At 39.0% G+C, this 26,979-nt stretch overlaps 1 protein-coding gene across 1 annotated transcript in view; it reads left to right on the forward strand.

Moving 5' to 3' along the window:
* The first annotated feature begins 4,483 nt into the window (after nt 1-4,483).
* LOC144251245 (broad substrate specificity ATP-binding cassette transporter ABCG2-like) overlaps nt 4,484-26,979 on the forward strand; it is a 45,420-nt gene continuing 22,924 nt past the window's right edge. The window contains exons 1-5 of the mRNA XM_077794271.1: nt 4,484-4,674; nt 19,411-19,470; nt 20,309-20,423; nt 21,114-21,273; nt 23,585-23,607. Of these exons, the coding sequence (XP_077650397.1) occupies nt 4,484-4,674; nt 19,411-19,470; nt 20,309-20,423; nt 21,114-21,273; nt 23,585-23,607 (549 nt within the window). The remainder of the gene's footprint in view (nt 4,675-19,410; nt 19,471-20,308; nt 20,424-21,113; nt 21,274-23,584; nt 23,608-26,979) is intronic.

Below are 26,979 nucleotides of genomic sequence, written 5' to 3' on the forward strand. Positions count from 1 at the left end.
ACAGGATGTTGCTTCATTTTCATGCTTCTATATCCATTCTACTGTATATTCATTCTTCTATATATGGATAACCTGCTTTCCAAGAACCATTTCTTAAAAAGACTGTCCATGCTCCCATGCATGTTTTTTGCATCTTTGTCTAAAAGGATTATTTGAGTATTTCTGAATGGTTTTGTTTATGAGTCTTCTATTCTGTACCATTGATCTGTGGTCTGTTTTCATGGCAGTTATTTTTGAGCAATATGTTGTGTGTGTGTGTGTGTGTGTGTGTGTGTGTGTGTGTGTGTGTGTGTGACCTAGGCATGCAGTAGAGACAGAGGAATGGCAATGGAGGGCACCCTCAGTGCGATCCATATGTATGCAGTAGTGTATGTTCTAAGGGCACTTCCTAAGGAGGATTTTTGTAGTTGTAACTATCCTTACTCCAAGTGTTATATGACTCACTTGAATGATAAGACCCTGTGGTCCCACATGCTATTGTTGATGGCTGGATCTTATTTGGGAATAAACCTGGATTTTATAGAGGGATAGGTGGGCATCATGTTCTTTAAATAGTCTATAAATGGGTTTGTCGTTAGTTTAAAAAATATATGTATATATTTTTCAATTGATCCACACTAATTAAACATAGGTAAGTGTTTGGTGTGACATTTTCTTACACATCTACAATGTGCAACTATAAGATGAGGGTAATTGGTTTATCTCTGTCTTCAAACAGTATGCTGACAGTTTTTGATATGAGTTTGGTAGCAGTTGAAGACTGGATCAAGGAGGGAGGAAGATATATATTATGTTAAAAATGAACCATATACTCTGGGGTAGGAAGAAAGGTTTCAATGAAAATGAAAGAGCCCAAATGGTCTCCCTACCTGTGTCTATAGGCTCTCTAGACCTACGAGATCCTCATCTGTTCTTTAAATAATCAATGCTGAGTTCACTTCAGAATGTGAACCAAAAATTGATGGCTAGATGATTATGTTCCCATAATTTTTTCTTTTTCAATAATGTCTTGTATAATTTTATTCTTATACTGTATATCTCTCCTACTTAATGTACACTTCTGTGGTTACTAATATATATTGCTATTAATATTAATATATATTCAAAGTCAGTCATGCATCATAATCCTACAAAACCCATACAAATGAGTACTCCTTCTCTCCACTCACTAGGAGGCTATGAAGAGTAGATCCCTGAGTTTGAGTTACCCAGTAAATTTATTTATAGAGAGAAAATATTCAGGGGGTCATATTTAAAGTTAGTAGTGTAGCAGTCATTTAAGCTAGGATTGGGTGTGATAAGTACAGAGAAAAATCGCTATTCTACCTTCTGCTCCCATCTATGGTTAAGTTTGTTTTAACAAGAAGGGAATGAAATTTCTACTTCATCAAGGAAGCTGTTGAACCAGTTTTCCTATACTTTATGGATCACTACCTCAATTTCTTGGATTTGTGACTGGAGAAGACCTTGCTGCTATTTAGAGCAGGGTCTGGCTGGAATTTAGTTCTTAGGCTCAGTTAGCATTAGGTAATACAATTCAATCCATGTAGAAGGTAAAATAGATGTTTCTAGAAGGGAACAAGTCTTGTAATCTCCCACTGGTGAAGGGAGATGTAAATTTTTCAAAGAAAGAGGAAGCACTGAATGAGAGGAGCCAAAGAAGGTCTAAAGATTGTGCCAGTAGGATGGGATTAGCTTGATGCAGAAAGAAGACAAAAGGTGAGGACTTCCCAGGGCATCTGCCAGTGATGTCTTCCTAACTGCCTCAGATACCCCCTCACCTAGGTCTTGTTACCTACTCCTCTTATTTGAATACAAAGGGGTTTCCTTTTACATTTACATGAGTTTTTCTCTAGTTTCTAAGGGCCATAACATCAATCTTTATTATGTATTGTATTTTTTTTAATTTCTTTTTTGTGGTGGTGATGGGAATTGAACTCAGGGCCTCATGCATGAGAGGCAAGCACTCTTCCACTGAGCCACATTCCTACCCCCTTTTTTAAGTCTCCAAATTAATCATGGGCTGGGATAGTTTGGAACAAGTTAAGTTCATAAGGAACCCTTACAAATTCTCTGTTCTGTTGGGTCCTTGCTGGTAAATGAGGTTCTCCTCCTCTTGAAGTTCTGTGCTTTTCCCATCCGCACCTGCATTTTCTACTGGGCCAGGAGAGAGTTCTTCAGGTGGTGTGTTCTTGGTATGTTGTGTCTGATAAACCTGGTGCTCTTTCTGTTCGGAGTTCTTGAGTGGTATTGTACTGTGGCAGCACACACAGAGAGAGAAAGAAGACTTCTAAGATCTTATGACAGAGGAGGGTTCATAACAGTGTCCCCTGGCTCTTGGATTGTAACAGTAGCCTCTCACATGATCTCATTGCTCCATCCCTACCTCTGATAAAAGTCAGAGTGGTAAAAATAGTTAAATCATGCCATTCCTTTACCCAGAACTTCCTGGTACCTCTCATTCTCATTTCTAGTCCAAGTCAAATTACTTATGGGCTCTGCTTCAGCTGTCCTTCCTCTGACCTTAGCTCCTCTCTTCTTGCCCTCCATCACACACCAGGCCCTCTGGCCTCTTTGCTGGTTTTGTACATTCCTGCTCGGCTCAGCACTGCTCCTCCAGATGGCCTCCCTCAGTGACAGTTCAACAGTCCCATTGGAGTGCACTTTCCTGACCACTTGTTCTACCTGAGTCCCCTTTGTAGCTGGTTATAGTGATTTGATCATCACATCTAACTGGAGTTTTTAATTTACTTTTTTAAGGTCTGGTTATTTAGTGATAACCTATGTTTTCCTGAACATATTAATAAATGGTTTTACTGTCAGTGTTTGATAACTCCAGTGTGTTTCACCTGTGGGTCTTCCTTTATATTCTGATTTGGAACTATAGCTCCTATATTCTGGCATGCCTTGGAATTTTAGATTAAAAGTTTGTGCAATGATCTTTTTTGGCATTTGTTACCAGGGATTAAATCCAGGATTCTTACCTATTGAGACACATCCACGCCCTATTTAATTATTTATTTTGAGACAGCATCTCACTATATTGCCTAGGGCCTCACTAATTTGCTGAGGCTGTCTTAAACTTATGATCTTCTGCCTCAGCCTCCTGAATCCCATAATTACAAGTGTGTGCCAGCACACTTGGCTGATATCTTCTTTGAAAGTGGATTTAACTTTCTTCTAGCAATGTCTGAGCAGATGACCCCGATTAAGCAGAGAATGGTCTATTTTGGGTTTTCCCTTATTCCCAGGCAATAATGCTTCTGGGATCGCTAAAGCTTGGGTTCTTAGGGAACTTCATCACCTCTGCAGACCCAGATGTCCAATTTTTGTCTCCCTGGCTTAAAGACTGCTGAGATATTTGCTCAGATGTATTAAGGGCTTCTGGAAGATGCCTCTAGCAGCCTTTTCCTGCCTAATCCCAATGTTGCCCTTTGTTTATAAAGTTTGCATTTCCAAATACCTGGAGAGGAAAAGGCATGAGGTGCTGGGATTGCTCAGTGCTCTTCCTACTTTCTGGGATTTGGGTTTCTCCACTCCTGTGGCTTTGTTGCTCTCATCAGAGACTTTTCACATGCTCCTTCTCATGTTCTGTCTGCTTTGATGGTTGTTCTCAGGAAGATGGAGCAGCTGTCCTCCATAGGCCAAGAGAAAGTTCTTCATGGATGATTTTGGATTTCACAAGTGAAAACTCTAATTATTGCAGTTAGTATTTCAAACCTATTTAACAATCTCAGTTCAGCATAAGTCTTATTCTGAATTGATTTAAGGAGCCTTTTGTAACTCTCCAATGAAACATTTTTCACTTCACATTAACTTAATATTCAATTTTTCTTTAAGGCCTTGAGCTGTTTAACTATTCATTTGATTTACTTAACCATTTTCATATGTTTGCCCATTAAATAAATAATAATGTCAGTACAAAACAATGTTGGAGTTTACCGTTTTAGATAATTGAAGGTGCGCAACAACCAGAGATGTACAAGTTGAAACAATAAATTCAGAAAAATCTTTCCAGCTCCTGACTGCTATACTAAGCTCCTTTTGTAGTCAAAATATTATAAACTCCAATATTAAAAAAATACAGGAGCTGCATGAAGATCATGTAGGCTATCCCTGAACTGAAGTTGTATCATAGTGTGAATTTCAAGTCAGACAAGATATTACTATCATCTGTCTTTTACTTCCTTTCTGGGTTTTGCATAATTTTCATAATTCTTACTTTTTAGGACCCCTGAATTTGGGAATGTGATATTTAACTGGAATGCCAGTATTCTAATTTGTATCTGCCTCTGATTATAGGTTCTAATGTTGTTCTTATCACAATCATGTGGGCTGTTCTTTGGGAAAGAACCTACTCACTGCAGCACAGTTTAGAAGATGCTTGGTTTAAATGTGTTCTTATCTGGTGTTTAAAATCTTGATTACCAAAACTATCAACTTACTATTGGTTTTCCCTCTACAGAAAAACAGAACTCTGCAGATGTCTGCCAATAAGGACTCATTTTCAATTGACTTACTCCCAGTAAACTGTGATGGCTTCCTTGGGACCACCTCCAGTGACCAGAAAGGGCCTGTGTTATGTTTCTACAACATCTGTTATCATGTAAAAGAGAAGAGAGGCTTTCTGTTTAAACAGAAAATAACTAAGAAAAAGATACTCTCAGATATCAAGTATGTGCATGACCTTTTTTAAAATTAAATTATTTATTTATTCTAATTTGTTATACATGATGGCAGAATGTGATTCATTTCATATTGTACATATAGAGCACAATTTTTCAAGTCACTGATTGTACACAAACTATTTTCACATCATTCGTGTCTTCATATATGTACTTAGGGTAATGATGTCTAACTCATTTCACCATCTTTCCTATCCCCTTCCCCCCTCCCTTACCCTTCCTCCCCTTTATCTTATTTAAAGTTCCTCCATTTCTCCCATGCTCTCCACCATTGCCATTATGAGTCAGCATCCTCATATCACAGAAAACATTTGGCTTTTGGTTTTTAGGAATTGTCTTGCCTCATTTAGCAATATATTCTCAAACTCCATCCACTTACCTGCAAATGCTATGATTTTATTCTCTTTTAATGCTGAGTAATATTACATTGTGTATATATACCAAAGTTTCCCTATCCACTCATCTACTGAAGGGCATCTGGGTTGGTTCCACAAAGTAGCTATTGTGAATTGTGCTGCTATAAACATTGGTATGGCTGTGTCCCTGTAAGAAACTGTTTTTAAGTCCTTTGGGTATAAACTGAGGAGTGGGATAGCTAGGTCAAATATTGGTTCCATTCCAAGTTTTCCAAGGAATCTCCATACTGTTTTCCAGAGTGGTTGCAACAATTTGCAGTCCCACCAGCAATGTGTGAGTGCGCCTTTTTCCACACTTCCTAGTCAACACTTATTGTTTGTATTCTTGATAGCTGCCATTCTGACTAGAGCGAGATGAAATCTTAAGACTAGTTTTGATTTGCATTTCTCTAATTGCTAGAGATGTTGAACATTTTTTCATATGTGTGTTGCTTGATTGTATATCCTTTCTGAGAAGTGTGTGTTCGGGTCCTTGGCCCATTTATTGGTTGGGTTATTTGTTTTTTTACTGTTAAGATTTTGAATGCTTTATATATCCTAGAGATTAGTGCTCTTTTCAATGTGCTTGTGGTAAAGATTTGCTCCCAAGATATAGGCTCTCTATGCACCTCATTGATTGTTTCTTTTTCAGAGAAGAACCTTTTTAGTTTGAATACATCCCATATATTGATTTTTTAATTTTGTTTCTTGTACTATATGAGTCTTACTAAGGACATTGGGGCCTAATCTGACATGATGGAGATTTGGGCCTACTTTTTCTTCCATTAGGTGCAGGATCTCTGGTTTAATTACTAGGTCCTTGATCCACTTTGAGTTAGTTGAGTTTTGTGCATGGTAAGAGATAGAAGTTTAACTTCATTTTGTTACATGTGCATTTCCAGTTTTCCCAATCTTTTTGAGGCAATCTTTTCTCCAGTGTATGTTTTTGGCACCTATCTCTAATATAAGATAACTGTAGTTATGTGGGTTAGATTCTATGTCCTCTATTCTGTAACATTGGCCTACAAGTCTATTTTGGTGCCAGTACCATGCTGTTTTTGTTTCTATTGCTCTGTAGTATAGTTTAAGGTCTGGAACAGAAATGCCTCCAGCCTCACTCTTCTTGTGCATGACCTTTTAAAGGACCACTTTATTGACCTACAATGAACTTCCAGGTTTTCTGTATTAGCAATAAACTCTATGAATATTTGTGTTCACATCTTTAGACATATTAACAAATGCTTTCATTTCTTTTGTCTAAAGTAGGAGTGAGAGGGGATCCAACATGGCGGCTGGCGAGCAGGCAGCATTTTCTATACCTCCGCAGTAACGGGATCAGAGAGACACATAAATACACTTGCATGGGACATGCTGAGGAACTTCTAACAATTTTCCACTGAAAGGAGACCTGCCGATAACTAGTAAGTCTGTGGGAGGGGTCAGTTGGTCCCAGGTGAGTGAATCTCCGCAACGCGGATCAGGGTCACAATCCCGCCTGCCGCCGCTGAACTGCAGCGAACATAGGAACCTACTGGGCCCCGCAGGCCTGAGTCTGTGAACTGACTCTAGCGGCTTGGTGCTAGGATCCACACTCCTAACACCCCACCCCACCCCCAGCCAGTTCGGAGCAAAGCGGACCAGGGACACAACCCCGCCGGCCGGCCACGGGCGGCGGCCAGACTGGGCCCCGCAGGCTTGAGTCTGTGAACGGCCTCTGGCGGTCCAGCGATAGGATCCACATTCCTACCACCCCACCCCCAGCCGGCTCGGTGCAAGGCAGATCAGGGACACAATCCCGCCGGCCGCCGCTGAACTGCAGCGAACATAGGAACCTACTGGGCCCCGCAGGCCTGAATCTGCGAACTGACTCTAGCGGCTTGGTGCTAGGATCCACACTCCTAACACCCCACCCCACCCCCAGCCAGTTCGGAGCAAAGCGGACCAGGGACACAACCCCGCGGGCTGGCCACGGGCGGCGGCCAGACTGGGCCCCGCAGGCTTGAGTCTGTGAACGGCCTCTGGCGGTCCAGCGATAGGATCCACATTCCTACCACCCCACCCCCAGCCGGCTCGGTGCAAGGCAGATCAGGGACACAATCCCGCCGGCCGCCGCTGAACTGCAGCGAACATAGGAACCTACTGGGCCCCGCAGGCCTGAGTCTGTGAACTGACTCTAGCGGCTTGGTGCTAGGATCCACACTCCTAACACCCCACCCCACCCCCAGCCAGTTCGGAGCAAAGCGGACCAGGGACACAACCCCGCGGGCTGGCCACGGGCGGCGGCCAGACTGGGCCCCGCAGGCTTGAGTCTGTGAACGGCCTCTGGCGGTCCAGCGATAGGATCCACATTCCTACCACCCCACCCCCAGCCGGCTCGGTGCATCGCAGATCAGGGACACAATCCCGCCGGCCGCCGCTGAACTGCAGCGAACATAGGAACCTACTGGGCCCCGCAGGCCTGAATCTGCGAACTGACTCTAGCGGCTTGGTGCTAGGATCCACACTCCTAACACCCCACCCCACCCCCAGCCAGTTCGGAGCAAAGCGGACCAGGGACACAACCCCGCCGGCTGGCCAGGGGCGGCGGCCAGACTGGGCCCCACAGGCTTGAGTCTGTGAACGGCCTCCGGCGGTCCAGCAATAGGATCCACATTCCTACCACCCCACCCCACCCCCAGCCGGCTTGGAGGCGGCCAGACCAGGCTCCGCAGGCCTGAGTCTGTGAACTGCCTCTAGCGGTTTGGCGCTAGGACTTTGGCAGCGCTTAGTGCTGAGTTCCAGCTTTCAGACAGAGGAGAGAAGCGGTCCAGTTGGGTTCCAGACACCGGTCGGACCACAGAGGAGGACAGCAGCCGCCATTTCGGAGAGATGATGTAATCATCCCCATGTTCTATTGATCTCAGCTCATCCAGCGACGGAACAGGTGATTTCAGGCTGGTAGTTGCCTGCGTCTAGCAGACAGATTTCTAGCTCAGGCTCGGGACTGGGGATCTTGTGGAGAATACTCCTAGAGGCTCATGCCTGGCAAGGCGTGTACCGGGCACTGAGCAGCTGGATTCTGGTTCCCGGGGCTAACCTGGCCCAGGTCTGAGGAAACTGCGGAGACTGCCGGTGGAGGCCAGCTCCAAGTGGAGCGTGCGCTGAGCTAGGGGCGACTGGGTTCTGACTCCCGGAACAGTTTTGGCCCGGGGCTAGGGAACCCGTGGGGGTCGCTCGCTGGAGCCAGCTCCCAGCGGAGAGTGTATTGAGATAGGAGAGGCGGGTTCTGGCTACCGAAGCTGCTTTGACCCAAGGCTAGGGAACCAGCGGTGTCTGCTTCTCAGTCAGGGTCCTGTTGGGTGCTGTGGGGGCAGAGTGGAGCTTCCACCTGCACCCAGAGCAGGCCAAGTGACCCGCCGGCGTGGTAGCATGACACCCCAAACGCAGCTGGGTCTGAAGAGAGTAGCCGCCCACGCCTAGAATAGGACCAGCGGCCCCGCGAAGCGGTAGCCAAGTAACCTCATTTGGAGTAGGGGCTGTGCAGAGCGTGCAGGCAGACCTGCGGCCCACTGGCAAGACAGGCCAGGTAGCTTGCCAGAGTGGTGGACACGTAACACCGAGGCAGTTGCGGCACACTGGTTGGAGTGGGGGCGGAGCAGGGTCGCCGCCCGGGTCCGGAGGGGGCCCAGCGACCCGTTGGAGAGGTAGTCAGGTACTCCCATTGGGAGTGGGGGCTGTGCAGAACTGTGACCCACCGGCCTAGAAGTATGCCAGCGTGGTAGACTCGTCACACCAATTGGAGTGGGGACCCAGCAGAGCCGCCACCCACATCCAGATCAGGACCTACGACCCCAGGGCGTGGTAGTTACGTTACCACAATTGGAGTGGGGGCAGCGCAAAGCCGCCTCCTGTGCCCGCAGGGGGGGGCAGACCTGTGACCGATCAGCGTGATAGATAGACCACCATAATTAGAGGAGGAGCACAGCCACTACCCACCCTGCAAGGGAGACTTTCCAACTATACAAGAGCAACATAAATAAATAGGGGGTAAATTTCAAAAACACAACAGTTGCACCAAGCAGAAAGAAACGCGAGCAGTATGAAAAGACAAGGAAAGAAAGGACCACAAGCAATGCAGGTCAACTCAACTTTAGAAGAGGTAATAGCTGCAACAGATGGAATATCAGATAAAGAGTTCAGGATATATATGCTTCAGATGATCTGGAGTCTCAAGGAAGACATGAGACAGCAAAATCAGACAATGAAAGATCACATTGACAAACAAATCCAGGAAGTAAAAGATCAATTTCACAGGGAGATAGAAGTAATAAAAAACAAACAAATAGAAATTCTAGAAATGCAGGAAACAATAAACCAACTTAAAAACTCAATTGAGAATACTACCAGCAGAGTAGATCACTTAGAAGAGAGAACATCAGACAATGAAGACAAAGTATTTCAGCTGGAAAAGAACATAGACAGCTCAGCAAGTCTGCTAAGAAACCATGAGCAGAACATCCAAGAATTATGGGACAATATCAAAAGACCAAATTTAAGAGTCATTGGGATACAGGAAGGCACAGAGCTCCATGCCAAAGGAATAAACAGTCTATTCAGTGAAATAATACGAGAAAACTTCCCAGAATTGAAGATTGAGACAGAATCCCAAATCCTAGAAGCCTACAGGACGCCGAATGTGCAAAATCATAAGAGATCCACACCTAGACACATTATAATGAAGATGTCCAACATACAGAATAAGGAGAGAATTTTAAAAGCTGCAAGAGAAAGAAAGCAGATTACATTTAGGGGTAAACCAATCAGGATAACAGCTGATCTCTCAACACAGACTCTGAAAGCTAGAAGATCCTGGAATAACATATTTCAAACACTGAAAGACAATGGGCTCCAACCAAGAATCATGTATCCGGCGAAATTAAGCTTCAGGTTAGAAGATGAAATTAAAACCTTCCACGATAAACAAAAGTTAAAAGAATTCGCAGCTAGAAAACCATCTCTTCAAAAAATCCTTGGCAAAACATTACAGGAAGAGGAAATGGAAACTAACATTGATAACCAACAATGGGAGGTAGGACAGTAAAGGGGGGAAAGTAGTCAAAGAGGATAACAAATCAGGTTTAGTAACATCAATAAACAATTATGGATAGAAGAACAAACCACATCTCAATAATAACCCTAAATGTTAATGGCTTAAACTCACCAATTAAGAGACACAGGCTAGTAGAATGGATCACAAAACAAGACCCAACAATATGCTGTCTACAGGAGACGCATTTGATAGGAAAAGATATACATAGACTGAAGGTGAAAGGTTGGGAAAAAGCATATCACTCATATGGACCGCGGAAACAAGCAGGAGTGTCCATACTCATATCTAATAAAATAGATTTCAAGCCAAAGACAATCAAAAGGGATAAAGAAGGACACTTCATACTGCTCAAGGGAACCATACACCAACAAGACATAACAATCATAAATATATATGCCCCAAATAATGGTGCAGCCGTGTTCATCAAGCAAACTCTTCTCAAGTTCAAGAGTCTAATAGACCACCATACAATAATCATGGGAGACTTCAACACACCTCTCTCACCACTGGATAGATCTTCCAAACAAAAGTTAAATAAGGAAACTATAGAACTCAATAACATAATTAACAACCTAGACTTAATTGACATATATAGACTATACCACCCAACTTCAAGTAGCTACACTTTTTTCTCAGCAGCACATGGAACCTTCTCAAAAATAGACCATATACTATGTCACAGGGCAACTCTTAGACAATACAAAGGGGTAGAGATAATACCATGCATCTTATCTGATCATAATGGAATGAAACTGAAAATCAATGATAAAAGAAGAAAGGAAAAATCAAGCATCACCTGGAGAATGAACAACAGGTTGCTGAGTGATCAATGGGTTTTAGAAGACATCAAGGAGGAAATTAAAAAATTCCTAGAGTTAAATGAAAACACAGACACAACATATCGGAATCTATGGGACACATTGAAAGCAGTTCTAAGAGGAAAATTCATTGCTTGGAGTTCATTCCTCAAAAAAAGAAAAAACCAACAAATAAATGATCTCATACTTCATCTCAAAATCCTAGAAAAAGAAGAGCAAAACAACAGCAAAAGAAGTAGAAGGCAAGAAATAATTAAAATCAGAGCTGAAATTAATGAAATTGAAACAAAAGAAACTATTGAAAAAATTGACAAAACTAAAAGCTGGTTCTTTGAAAAAATAAATAAAATTGACAGACCCTTAGCCATACTAACGAAGAGAAGAAGAGAGAGAACCCAAATTACTAGCATACGGGATGAAAAAGGCAATATCACAACAGACACTTCAGAAATACAGAAGATAATCAGAAATTACTTTGAATCCTTATACTCCAATAAAATAGAAGATAGTGAAGGCATAGATAAATTCCTTGAGTCTTATGATCTGCCCAGACTGAGCCAGGAGGATATAGACAACCTAAACAGACCAATAACAATAGAGGAAATAGAAGAAACCATCAAAAGACTACCAACTAAGAAAAGCCCAGGACCGGATGGGTATACAGCAGAGTTTTACAAAACCTTTAAAGAGGAACTAACACCAATACTTTTCAAGCTATTTCAGGAAATAGAAAAAGAGGGAGAACTTCCAAATTCATTCTACGAGGCCAACATCACCCTGATTCCGAAACCAGACAAAGATACTTCAAAGAAAGAAAACTACAGACCAATATCTCTAATGAACCTTGATGCAAAAATCCTCAATAAAATTCTGGCGAATCGGATTCAAATACATATCAAAAAAATTATACACCATGATCAAGTAGGATTCATCCCTGGTATGCAAGGTTGGTTCAATATACGGAAATCAATAAATGTTATCCACCACATCAATAGACTTAAAATTAAGAACCATATGATCATCTCGATAGATGCAGAAAAAGCATTCGACAAAGTACAGCATCCCTTTATGTTCAAAACTCTGGAAAAATTAGGGATAACTGGATCATACCTCAACATTGTAAAAGCAATCTATGATAAGCCACAGGCCAGCATCATTCTGAATGGAGAAAAATTGAAGGCATTCCCTCTAAGATCTGGTACAAGACAGGGATGCCCTCTCTCACCACTTCTGTTCAACATAGTCCTCGAGACACTGGCCAGAGCAATTAGGCAGACGAAAGAAATTAAAGGCATAAAAATAGGAAAAGAAGAACTTAAATTATCACTATTTGCAGATGATATGATTCTATACCTAGCAGACCCAAAAGGGTCTACAAAGAAGCTATTAGAGCTAATAAATGAATTCAGCAAAGTGGCAGGATATAAGATCAACACGCATAAATCAAAGGCATTCCTGTATATCAGCGACAAATCCTCTGAAACGGAAATGAGGACAACTACTCCATTCACAATATCCCCCCAAAAAATAAAATACTTGGGAATCAGCCTAACAAAAGAGGTAAAAGATTTATACAATGAAAATTACAGAACCCTAAAGAAAGACATAGAAGAAGACCTTAGAAGATGGAAAAATATACCCTGCTCATGGATAGGCAGAACCAACATCATCAAAATGGCGATATTACCAAAAGTCCTATATAAGTTCAATGCAATGCCAATCAAAATCCCAACAGCATATCTTGTAGAAATCGATAAAAGAATCAGGAAATTCATATGGAATAATAAAAGACCCAGAATAGCAAAAACAATACTAAGCAGGAAGTGTGAATCAGGCGGTATAGCGATACCAGACTTCAAACTATACTACAGAGCAATAGTAACTAAAACAGCATGGTACTGGTACCAAAACAGGCGGGTGGACCAATGGTACAGAATAGAGGACACAGTAACCAATCCACAAAACTACAACTATCTTATTTTTGATAAAGGGGCTAAAAGCATGCAATGGAGGAAGGATAGCATCTTCAACAAATGGTGCTGGGAAAACTGGAAATGCATTTGCACCAAAATGAATCTGAATCCCTATCTCTCGCCATGCACAAAAGTTAACTCAAAATGGATCAAGGAGCTTGATATTAAACCAGAGACATGGCATCTGATAGAAGAAAAAGTTGGTTATGATCTGCACGCTGTGGGATCGGGCTCCAAATTCCTCAATAGGACACCCATAGCGCTAGAGTTAACAAACAGAATCAACAAATGGGACTTACTCAAACTAAAAAGTTTTTTCTCAGCAAAAGAAACAATAAGAGAGATAAACAGGGAGCCTACATCCTGGGAACAAATCTTTACTCCACACACTTCAGATAGAGCCCTAATTACCAGAATATACAAAGAACTCAAAAAATTAGACAATAAGATAACAAATAACCCAATCAATAAATGGGCCAAGGACCTGAACAGACACTTCTCAGAGGAGGACATACAATCAATCAACAAGTACATGAAAAAATGCTCACCATCACTAGCAGTCAGAGAAATGCAAATCAAAACTACCCTAAGATACCATCTCACTCCAGTAAGACTGGCAGCCATTAGGAAGTCAAACAACAGTAAGTGCTGGAGAGGATGCGGGGAAAAGGGCACTCTTGTTCATTGCTGGTGGGACTGCAAATTGGTGCAGCCAATTTGGAAAGCAGTATGGAGATTTCTCGGAAAGCTGGGAATGGAACCGCCATTCGACCCAGCTATTCCCCTTCTCGGTCTATTCCCTAAAGCCCTAACAAGAGCATGCTACAGGGACACTGCTACATCGATGTTCATAGCAGCTCAATTCACGATAGCAAGACTGTGGAACCAGCCTAGATGCCCTTCAATAGATGAATGGATAAAAAAAATGTGGCATTTATATACTATGGAGTATTATTCTGCATTAAAAAATGACAAAATCATAGAGTTTGGAGGGAAATGGATGGCATTAGAGCAGATTATGCTAAGTGAAGCTAGTCAATCTTTAAAAAACAAATACCAAATGACTCCTTTGATATAAGGGGAGTAAACAAGGACAGGGTAGGGACGAAGAGCTTGAGAAGAAGATTTACATTAAACAGGGATAAGAGGTGGGAGGGAAAGGGAGTGAGAAGGGAAATTGCATGGAAATGGAAGGCGATCCTCAGGGTTATACAAAATGTCATATAAGAGGAAAGGAGGGGTAAGACAAGATAATACAAATGGAAGAAAGGATGTACAGTAGAAGGGGTAGAGAGAGAAAAGGGGAGGGGAGGGGAGGGGAGGGGAGGGGAGGGGGGACAGTAGAGAATAGGACAGACAGCAGAATACATCAGACACTAGAAAGGCAATATGTCAATTAATGGAAGGGAAACTGGTGTGATACAGCAATCTGTATATGGGGTAAAAGCGGGAGTTCATAATCCACTTGAATCAAACCGTGTAATATGATGTATTAAGAACCATGTAGTGTTATGAACGACCAATAAAAAAAAATAAAATAAAAAAAAAAAAAAAAAAAAAAAAAAAAAAAATAAAGTAGGAGTGAGATGATCTCAAGTGTATGTTTAACTTTGAAAGGAACTGAACTAACAATCCATTTGTAAAAGTGGTTGTACCATGTGTTTCAATCTTTGAGAAACTGACAAATTAATGTGCCACTTAGTTTTTCATGTGTCAACCACATGTTTTGGTTGAAATAGGCCTGGTGGTATAATTTATTGCTTTTTTTTTTTTTTTTTTTGTACTGGGAATTGAACCCATGGCACTTACCCATGGAGCCACATGTCCAGACCAGCTCTTTTTCACATATTACTTAAGATAGGATCTCCTTGTGTTGTTAGGGCCTTGCTAATTTGCTGAGTCTAATCTAGAACTTAGGATCCTTGTTCCTTATCTTCCTGAGCTGATGGGATTACAAGCTTGTGCCATCACACCAGGATAGTTTATTGTTTTTTGATTGTGGGTACATAATGTAACTCTGATCTTTCCAAACAGTGAAACAGAATGTGTTTCTATTTCACTACCCAAATGAGCTTTCTGAAACAGATTGGTTTTAGGTACTTGTGCACTTTATGTCCTTTATAGTCTACAACAAGGAGGTTGAAATGAGAGCATATTGTGAAAGTACTTTTCTTTTTAAATAGACCTGTTTTAAATGATTGGTCTATGATTTTTCACATTCTATAACAATTTACTTATTACTATAATGAAGACAGATGGAACATATACAATCTCATCCCTACAACCTAAGATCCCTACAATCTCACTGATGTTATGTAGTTTTATAGAGTATCTAATAATTGTAATTTTATTTTTATTCTTTTTATCCAGAAACATAATCAGAATTCAATGTGTAGTGTTGAAGTGAGATCTAGAGTAGAAAGGAGATGAGTGTTATTATAGAACCTATTACTATGAGGTACCTCTATGAGTTCACAGATGCTGGCCTTAGGAGTGTCAGCATTTTTCTGATATTTGTGAGCCTCTGCTTCCCTTCTATGGAGTCATGATATAATTTGGCTTTGCTCAGATACCATTGCCTATGAATTCTGTTTCTGTAATAAGGGAAATAATCATTCCTAGTCAAAGTAAGCACCTTCAACTGGCTTTTCAAGGCTGAAGAGTGGCTATAAAATAATTTTTTGACTCAGTGTGGCTGCAGATCTATAAGTAAGTTGATGTTTGTTCTATTTTCTTGATATTTTTATATGATTTTACACTTTTCAGTTAATGCAAGCCAATTCCCTTTAGAAATCAAAGAATTGACGAAATAACATCGAAATTTTTGAGTCATTGGAGGTAAAGAAATAGCAAGATTTTAAGGGCTGACTGGGCTGAGGCAAGGGCTGCTGTGCAGGACTGGAACTCTGTCCATGCAGGAATACCTGCTCTCTTGCCTACTTTTTGTCTTTCTCTTGTGTTGGTTAAGTAATCCTGACTAGAATAGGGAGAGGAATAGTGGATGTAAGGCTTTGATCTTTTGCTATATGATTAGATAGATTGATTACTGAAAAGCTGACAAGCATTTTGTGAAACACAGTAATTATGAAATAATTTTCCCTACAAATTTTTTGATGAATGAGGTAGAAGGTACCTTGCTTTGAATGTGTGCAAGTTAAACAACTATAAAGCACACACTGTATGAGTGTTCATTTTACCTCACTTATCCCTTCCAGCAAGTTAATTATGTACTCAATAAACTAAGGTGGATATTCTTTTATTCAACCAAATAGGGATAATAGTAGGTGTCTGGTGTTGTTGAAGATGCTAGTCACAGAAATGCCCTCTATTCATAGAAACCTTTTAGTCTGATGGAAGAATTATAAAACTATAGCAGTTTCCCTGCATTTTTTTTTTTGCTGTGATTGATTGAAGTATTCAAAGACAATACAGAACCTCCTCATCCTCCATTGGAGGGCACATGGAGATACAGAAAGTGAAAACTCTTTGTGTGTGTGTGTGTGTGGAGAGAGAGAGAGAGAGAGAGAGAGAGAGAGAGAGAGAGAGAGACAGAAAGAGAGAGAGAGGGGTTGACCATGTCCCAAGAATGGCATTTAACTCCTTTGACTATAAGCAAAACAAGACCAAAGGGTGTACCATGATCTCATAATGTGTAGTAGATCCAACAGGAATCCTTCGGGTCTTTTCATGTTGTACAGTCAGTATTTGGGATTCAGTGTGCCATGTCTAATGGGGGAAGGTGTCAAGAGCAGTAAATGAATTATGATCTTTGAATTGTGTGGATTCAGAGACGATGCCCCTCCTGGAAACTCTAGGGGCCTAAGGTGCCAATTTGAGACTACAGAGCTTCTTTAGTGATAACCTGTTCAAAGGGAAATTTCATAGTAGCCATGGATTTATCAGTTCCTGACCTAGGTTCAAATACCAGCTGCCTGGGGGAAGAGAATTAGGGGTGTAAGCTGATAGTTCTAATTGGGCTGTTTATATTCAAAATTTCAGTTTTGCTTTTCTTGAAGAAACTTTCTCACAATTGTTCCTTTTGCTGTTTAAACCTATATAATGAATTTGCTGAGCCTGCTCATGGTCACTATTTATCTATCAATGTACAGTGATCTACCAGGCCCCCAGTTTTTTTCTCTATTTGGGTGTCTGTTTGTCTTTTATCCATACCCTCCCACCCAGTATGGAAACTTGAATTAATAGTAGTGCAGGGTGCAGCAGAAGGGCAGGAGGGAGAAGTGGTTACAGAAAGACACAGTCTTCTTGGCAAGGTTTTACAGTTTTAGGAGAGAGGCATATGCTGGAAAGCAGAAAATAAGAGGTGAATGGCTTGTGAGGGGTGAGAGAAAGGTGGAGGTGAAGATGGGGAGAACAGGAAAGGTGAAGGACTTAACTGAATTTTTTACATGAGTGTAGCTCCAGACTCTATTGAAACAAATTAGCATGGCTCTGTCTACTCATGGTGTTTGGGAAATAGAAAATAGTTGACCACCTGTAGGTGCTCATTCCCTTGACTAGAGTGTGAACTCCAGGGGGCTAGGACTTTGTTTTTCCATTTGTTTATCTACTGGATTTGCTCTCAGCTCTATCCCATGCCCTAAAATAGTATCTTGTACATACATAGTAGACACACACGACATAATTGTGTTGCTGAATGGATGTGGAAATAGTCAGTGCCCTACATAGTAACTGTGGCATTTGGGTTTCTACGATTCTGATGTTTTCTGTAACACTGGGATTTACTGTCAAAGAAAGCCAAACAAAGGGACTTTTGAAATGCTTTGCCTGACTATATTCACATTTGTTTTTCTGGTTGAATCATTCAGGATGGCTTGCTCTTTTTTTGACTACATATCTTAAAAACATGGGAAATTTTCTAGGCAATGAAAACTTAGGAAATAAAAAGGCTTTTCCTGATCACTTCTGAAGCAGTTTCTAGGTAGATATTAATAAGGGAAATGCATTAAGAACTGTAGACAAATACACTTTGAGAGTTTGCCCAAGCATTGTGAATTGGGGTTATTGCTAATGATTGAACCCAAGACTTCATGCATGCTAAATACCTCTACTTGCACTAACCTACACCCCCAGACATACCCAGTCATTTGTGTGTCTTTACACTGTGGGAGGAAGGATAGCAAATGAATTAAGAATTTTCTGAATCCCAGTTTACCACACTCTCAATAGTCCACTGATTCAGAGTTCCCACAGTTAATAAACAAAGTGAATGGTACATATCACCTCAGCCTCTGGAAGCCCTGGTTTCATTTGTTAAAGATCAGATGCTACAGGCTAAGAAAAATGAGATCATTCTAGCTGTGTGTGCTATGGGGCAGTTGCACTGGGACTTTCATATTTCATGACACCTATGCAATCATAGGATCAACCTCCCTGGGTATCGGTATGTGAGGGCACATAGCTGTTGGCTTTGATCCTGTGCTTGGAATAGATACTGATTCCACTGTAGAACACATCTTGATGTGCCTAGCAATTCAAAAGAGAGACTGGCATACACACCAGAGTTCTGAATGCCTGAAGCCAGGCTGCTGTGTGCACTCCTGTGCTCCTGCAGTAGCCCTGCCCTTAGTTCTCTTCCTCCACCTAATTCTTCCTAGTAGATTCACCTCTTATGTTTAAGATAATAATCAGCCTAAAATTGACTTCCTGGGTCTTAGCAAAGTCAACACTGCCATAATCACCCTCTTCTACTCTGATTGTTTACTACCCTCAGGAATACACTTAATTTGATTGAAGCATACTTATATCCATTTTTTGACTGTGCATCTCACAAGGATGTCCATACTACAGGGATGTCACCCAATACACACAGAACATTTTCCAGTCAATTAATCAGATACTTAACAAAGCAGTGAATCATCTACTCTGGTTTTTTTAATTGGTAAGATATTTTTCTTGAATGTGAAGAACACGCGATTTTTTTTTTATATAGTCTGGAGTACTTTGCTTCACTCTTTGATTTCTACTGAAAATATATTAATTTTCGTTATGACTAGATTTTAAAAGTGAGAACACTACTGCTAATCAATCTCCAAATCAGTGTTCATTAATGGTGTCTAACTTGATTGGGAAGCAGGTGAGGGGATTTGAAGAGGTTGATCATTAAACATGATTTAGAAACTGTTTTAAAAGGAGTAAGAGTAATGCAGATCATTCATAAAAAAAATTGCTACTTATTTTGTGGTCTGAACATGAAATATGTCATTTCCCCCAAAGAGATTAGGGGTTTCAAGATATTTGAGAGATCTCAGACATTTTTTATTGGTCCTGACTAGACTTCTAGTAATCAATGATATTTTTACATTAATATTTGGTGCTTGTTATCTTTCTGCAATTTCATCAACCTTTCCTAAATGCATTCAGTGTAGACCCTAAACCTATGGAACTCTTTATAAAGTAAAATACTAAATCAGTATATTTTTGTGTTTACAGTGGGATCATGAACCCTGGCCTTAATGCCATCGTTGGACCCTCAGTTTCAGGCAATACTTTGTGAGTACAAAAGAAGGTGTAAGTAAGCCTTTTTGGCTGCATTTTAGTATGCTTTTTAAAAAATCACATGCATTGGTTGTGCATGGTGGTGCACTCCTGTAATCCCAGCAGCTTGGAGGGATGAGGCAGGAGGATCATGTGTTCAAACCATCCTCAGCAAAAGTGAGGTGCTAACCAACTCAGTGAGTTGCTGTCTCTAAATTAAATACAAAAGATGACTGCAAATGTGACCCAGAGGTCAAGTACTACTGAATTCAATCCCTGGTACCCGGCCCCCACCCCACAAAAAAATCACGTGAATTTGCTGTGCATTTCCTGTCTGGTGCTAGGTACTATGGATAAAATCAATTTAGACTAGCATATGATTTTAATCCAAGGACCAGGAAGTCTTATTAAATTCAGCTTTAACAACATGGAATGATGAAGTGATCACAATATAGCAGTCCACCATATTATGAACTAATGTGGAAAGAAGATAAGGGAATAATGTTAAAAGTGAACAGAAGGAGCTGAAGTTCTCAGGGAGATCATGCATCAGACATAAAGGAGACTGTTGCCTGGGTTGGGACCATGAAGGTGAGGGTCACTGGGAGTCTATACTGAATAAGCCAATACTATTTTGCTTTAATGATTTTGGAATGTCTTATAGCACATGAAGAAAAGGATGCTAAGAATTTCTATGTGTGCATGCACATACACAAACACACACATATGTTAAACCATAGAATTTTTTGACTAGCTCAATTTTTAACTTGAACAGAATCTTGGTTCTGAGTAGGTGAGAGATGTGGCCGTTGTAGGAAGGAAAAAATCTCTGAACATGTGTGTCCTTTTATAGGTTGTTAGATATATTGGCTGCAAGGAAGGATCCAAGTGGTATATCTGGAGATGTTTGGGTACATGAAGTACCTGAGGATTCCAATTTCCCATATAATACAGGGTATGTGGTACAGGTAAGTATTGGTGATTTTGCCTTTTAGGTTTCCCCTGTTTCTGTATGTGCAAGAGACTGGGCTTATAGTTTTGCATGCTTCCAATTGAAGATGCTCAGTACCAACTTTATTTATACCACCTTTACATAATCTCCTTTAAGACTGAGGTAGGAGTCAAAAGGAGAGGCAGAAAGAACCTGAAATATAGACTTTTAGGCATTGGTATCAATTCTAGTTTTTTATATCATTTTCAAAACCATCTACTGTTGTCTTTTTGGCTCTTCATTCACCTCTCTTCTTCTCCTAAAGGATGACTTTAGCAACTCCTCATAGAAAGCATTTTGTAAATGTCTAGAAGTTATCATAATTATGTGTGCTCCATCTGAGTATGCAAATAGCTTCCCTTGGGCTCTAAAGCTCTCTGTATAGAATTTCTGAAATCCTTAGTGTTGAAACTTTACAATAGCTAGAACTTTCCTTTGGGTTTTATTTATTTATTTATTTTTTTAGTTGTTGATGAATCTTTATTTTATTTATTTATACGTGGTACTGAGAGTTGAACCCCATGTCTCACACATGCTAGGCGAGCACTCTACACTGAGCCACAACCACAGGCCTGGTTTTATTATTTTCATATTTTAAGTTACATACACAGAAGTGATGGTCTTAGAAAAACTCAGCGTTTCTCAATGAAATCACATTTGCCTTCAGGATGATGTTGCGATGGACACACTATCGGTGAGAGAGAACTTATGGTTCTCAGCAGCTCTTCGACTTCCAACAACTATGACAAAACAGGAAAAGAAGGAGAGGATCAACAGCATCATTAAAGAGTTAGGTCTGGAGGAAGTGGCAGATTCCAAGGTAATGTGTAAAATCTGATAGAGTCATAACCAGGAAAGAGGAGCTCAGAAGTTTCCTAATGTGTATGGTGTCAAAACTGGCTGCTTTCTGTAGTGATGAGAAAGGTAACGAGTTACATAGTATGAAGAGGGAAATACGTGGAGAACAATCTTACCTGTGGTCTAGTCCTGAAGAGGGAGTAGGTCTATGTGGAGAGAGCCCCTCACATGGCCGTTTCCATGGTCCTCCCACCCCCATTGTTCAAGACACAGGTTGTTTGATGTCTTTGCACTGACTTTTCTTGTTCTTCTTTTTCCTCTTTTAGCTGCTCTTCTTCAACTCTTCCTCCAGGAAATATTGTTACATGTTTTTTGAGGTATACTTCTGGATTTCATAAATGAAAAGAATCCAAGTATTCTTTTTTAAAGTTTTTTTTTAGTTATATGTAACACTGGATTCATTTTGACATAATTATAAAAGCAGAAAATATAATTTGTTCTGGTTCATTCCCAGGTACTTCCCTTCTCTTCCCCTCACTCTCTCCTCTGCTCCTATTCCTCTACTGATCTGTCTATTTACTTACAGTATTTTTAACATTATTTCTTGTGTGTGTGTGTGTATATATATATATATATATATATTCATATATGTACATAAAAAATGTTTGATCAGATTCATTCTATTGTCTTTACTTATCTAATTTTCCCTCCCTTCACTTCATTCCACTTTGTTGACTCCACTGAATTTTTCTATATTTTTATCCCCTCATCCTTTATTCTGTATTAGCTTCCACATATCAGAGAAAATAATCAGCCCTTGTCTTTTTTAAACGTTGGCTTGTTTCACTTAGCACGATATTCTCCAGCTCCATCCATTTACTGGCAAATGACACAAAGTTGTTCTCTTTATAGCTGAGAAATACTCCATTATATATATATATATATATATATATATATATATATATATATATATATATACTATTTTTTTCTTTACCCATTAATTGTTAAAGGGTATTAGTGATTTCCAGGTATTAGCAATTTTGCCTTTTAGGTTTCCCCTGTTTCTGTCTGGGCAAGAGCCTGGGCTTATAGTGTCATTCCATAACTTGGCTATTGTGAATCATACTGCTATAAACATTGCTGTGCATCACAGTAATATGTGCATTTTGTTTATATATATATATATATATATATATATATATATATATATATATATATATATATATAACAAAGAGTGAGATAGCTGATATATGGTGGTTCTATTCTTAGTTTGTTTGAGAAATCTCCATACTCCAGAGTGGTTGAACTAATCTGGAGCTCCACCAACAATGTATGAGCGAACCTTTTCCCCCATATCATTGCCAACATTTATTGTTATGTTTATTCTTGATAATCACCTTTCTGACTAGAATGAGATGAAATCTCCGTGTAGTTTTAATATGCATTTCCCTAATTGCTACAGATATTGAACATTTTTTTCATGTATTATGTCTTTTGAGAAGTGTCTATTTAATTCTTTTGCCATTTAATGGTTGGTTCATTTGTTTATTTGGTGTTTTGGGGGGGGGCGGTTATTTGTATTTTCTGGAAATTAATGCCCTATCTGAGAAATAGGTAAGAAATGTTTTCTCCCTTTCTGAGGCTCTCTCTTCAAATTCTTAGTTCTTGGTTGTGCAGAAACTTTTAAATCTGATGCCATCCCACTTATTGATGTTGAGTTTATTTCTTGTGCTCTAGGAGTCTTAATAAGAAAGAGGTTTTCTGTGCCAATATGTTGGAGTGCTGGGCCAACATTTTCTTCTAGCAAGTGAAGGGGTTCTAATCTAACACCTAGGTCTTTGATCCACTTTGAATTGAGATCTGTGCAGGGCAAGAGGTAGGATCTAAATTTAATTCTACTCCTTATGGACTTCCAGTCTTCTTGGTGCCATTTGTTGAAGAGATTGTCTTTTTTCCAATATATGTTTATGGCATCTTTTTCTAGTATGGGATAACTGTATTTCTGTGGCTTTGTCTGTGTCTCTCCTATTCCATTGGTCTTCATATCTGTTTTTGTTGGAAGCCATGTATAAATTATGATAAATTTTGTGTTTGTTTGAGCCAGCATAAGGCAGGGAAGCTGCTTTTCTGGGAACTCCTGGGTGAACTTCCTTGGTTCTAGAAAGCCCAGATCATGCTGGTGCCCTGCCTTAGCTCACAGCCATAGGATCAAACACAGCCCTCAGTAGGTGGGCGTAACCACCTAAGCACTAAATAACCTGTTTTTCCCCCACATTTATCCTGTTTTTCCTGATGAAATTACTTATTATGCCCTTTGGTCTTTACCGCTATATAAGTAAGCACAGGTTTTTCTCTTTATTAGGGTAAGACCACATCAGGTGTGTTCCACCCATCACAGCCACACTTTGAAAATATATATAATTCTTACCTCTTGTTTTTATTTCTTTTATATTACTTTCCTAGCTTTTATTTCCAGCTGGTCCACACCTCTCATAGTTACCCACTCCCTCCCCATGCAGGTTGTGAGTGAGATGTTTTGGTGCATATAAAATGCTGTTTTTGTTACTATAACTCTGAAGTATTATTTAAGGTCCAATATTGTGATACCTCCTGCTTTGCTTTTCTCTCTCAGGATTTCTTGGGCTATTCTGGGTCTCTTATTTTTCCAAATGAATTTTATAACTGCCTTTTATAATTCTTTGAAGAGTGTCAGTGAAATTTTTATGAAAATCGCAGTGAATCTGAACAGTGCTTTTGGTAGAATGGCCATTTTGACAATATTAGTTTTGCTTATTCCAGAACATGGAAGGTCTTTCCATTTACTTTTCTTTTCTTTTCTTTTTTTTTTTTGACATATCATACCTTTGAATCAAATGGGGTATAATTTCTCATTTTTCTGAGATCTTCTTCAATTTCTTTCTTTAGTGTTCTGTAGTTTTCATTGTAGAGGTTCTTTTGTCTCTTTTTTTCAGATTGATTTTTGAAGCTAATGTGAATAGGTTGTTTTCCTAATTGCTTTTTTAGCCAATTTATCATTGGATTATAGGAATATGGTTAATTCATGGATGCTGATTTGTATCCTGCTATTTGGCTGAATTCATATATGAGCTCTTGAAGTCTTCTGCTAGAGTTATTTGGGTCTTCTAAATATAGGATTATGACATCATTAAACAGAGATAATTTGAGCTCTTCTTTCATATTTGCATGTCTTCAATTTCCTCTTCTTGCCTGATTGCTCTGGTTTGAATTTCAAGGTCTATGTTGAATAGGAGTGGGAAAGAGGGCATGCTTTGTTCCTGTTTATAGAGGAAATGCTTTCAGATTCTCTTCATTTAATATAATGTTGGCCTTAGGTTGCTCACATATAACTACAGATAGAAAAAATTTATCTCAACATTATAAAAGGTATATGTCAATATCTTTAAGATTTTATAGTTCATTGGAGTAGAAATTTTCAAAAATAGTTTCTGATGATTCTATGGATTCAGTAGCATATAGGTTGATATTTCCTTTTCCATCTCAAATCTTATTTGCATTTTTCCCCTTTTAATTTAGTTAGTTTAGCTAAACATTTATCCTTTCCAAAACCAACTCTGTTTCATTAATCTTTTGAAAATTTTTGAATTCGCAATTTTATTGGTTTCTGCTCTGACTTTAATTATGTCCTATCGTCTAATGATTTGGGAATTGGTTTGTTGGTTCTTGTTTTCCTAGGGGTTTGAGATGTAATTTTAGATTATTTATTTGTTACCTTTCTATTCTGTTAATGTATTAGCTCAATGCTATGAACATTCCTTTTAGAGCTGACTTCATACCGTCACAGAAAATTTGATATATTTTATCACTCTTCTCATTTACTTCTCAAATTTTTAATTTTTCCCCCGAGGTATTCTTCTATCCATTCATCTTCAAAATGTGTATTATTTTATCTGCTGGTGTTAGAGTGGTTTCTGCTTTTTACCTTATTGTTGATTTCCAATTCATTCTGTTGTGTTATTATAGAATTCAAAATATTATCACTATTTTATTGTATTTGCAAAGATTTGGTTTGTGACTGAAAAGGTGGTCTGTTTCAGAAAATTTCCCATGTGCTCTAGTGAGGAAAGTGAATTCAGTCATTGATGGATAAAATATTCTGTTGATATCTTGTAGGTTCATGTATTAATGGTATTTTTTAGTTCTCTACAGAACTAGAATCTTAATTTATGTTTGGTTGATCTATCCAGTGTTGAAAGAGGAAATTTAAAGTCACTCGGTGTCATTGTATTGTGGTCAATTTGATTCTTAATATTGCTAAGGGTTTGTTTCATGTATGTAGATGCTCTGTTGTTTGAGGCATTGATCTTTTTAATCATTATCTTATTGATATATGATTCCCTTTAGTAGTATGAAGTAACTTTCTTTGTCTTTTCTGATTAATTTTGTCTTAACATCTACTTTATCTGATATTAGAATAGTTATGGTTGATTGTTCATGGTTATACTTTAATGATATAGCTTTTCCCATTCTTTTACCTTATGTCTATGGATATATTTGCCTCTGAGGTGAGTCTCTTGCAGACAACTATTGTTGGGTCTTGTTCTTTAATCTAGTCTGCCAATCTGTCATTTGATTGAAGATTTTAGACTATTTACATTCAATGTTGTTATTGAGAAATGGTTTATAATTCCAAACATTTGATCTATTTCTAATGTTTAAAGCAGACTTGTTTTCCTTTAATTGACTTTTATTTCAGGGACTTCATTCCTATGTTTCTTTTCATTTTCACTCTTCATTTCTTCTGTATGGAAAATTTCATTGAATATGTCTTATAATGCAGGCTTACTAGTTATGAATTCTTTTGTTTCTGTTTTTCATGAAATATTTTTATTTCATCTTTAATTCTGAAGCTTAATTATGCTGAGTATAGAAATTCTTGATTGACACCATTTTCTTTCAGAACCTTGTTTATAGTACTCCAAAATCTCCTAGATTTTAGATTCCAACTTGAGAAATCAGTTGAAATCTGTTTTGATTTAGTTCTAAATGAGACCAGCCCTTTTTTATTGTAGCTTTTACAATGCTATCCTTACTCTATATGCTAGGCATTTTCATTATAATGTTTCTTGGTGTGAATCTATTGTGATTTTGTATACATGGATTCCTATATGTTTCTTTGATTTGAATTTCTGTCTCATTCCTAAGGGTTGGAAAATTTTCTAATATCATTTCATTGAAAAAAATGTGCATGCCTTTAGCTTATATTTCAGAGCCTTCATCTATCCCAATAAATACTAAATTTGGTGTTTTAGTGATATCTCATATTTTTTGAATATTCTATTCATTCTTAACATCTTAACATTGAATTTTCTATTCATTCTTAACATCTTTTCTTTATGCAATTTTTATTCTAGATTATATGTTTTGTTTTCAAGACCTAAAGATTTATCTTCAAAGTGACATAATCCATTCATGTTGCTTTCCATTGAGCTTTTAGTTTGTTTTCTAAGTCTTTCACTTCTAGGATTCTTATTTGGTTCCCTTTTACAATTTCTTTATTTTTATTGCAGTAATCTTTCACTTTCTGTATTTTTCTCTGATTTCACTTTATACCTTTTTAGGTTATAGAATATTTTATCTTTTAACTTTCCAATTTTTTTTCTGACATATTCTGTGTAGTAGTATCTATGGAGTCCGTTGTTGAAATATTAGGGACTTTGGGATGATGTTTTTTCTTGATTTTTTTTCATAGCATT

The sequence above is a fragment of the Urocitellus parryii genome (genome assembly GCF_045843805.1).
Source record: "Urocitellus parryii isolate mUroPar1 chromosome 10 unlocalized genomic scaffold, mUroPar1.hap1 SUPER_10_unloc_3, whole genome shotgun sequence".
Lineage (NCBI taxonomy): Eukaryota > Metazoa > Chordata > Mammalia > Rodentia > Sciuridae > Urocitellus > Urocitellus parryii.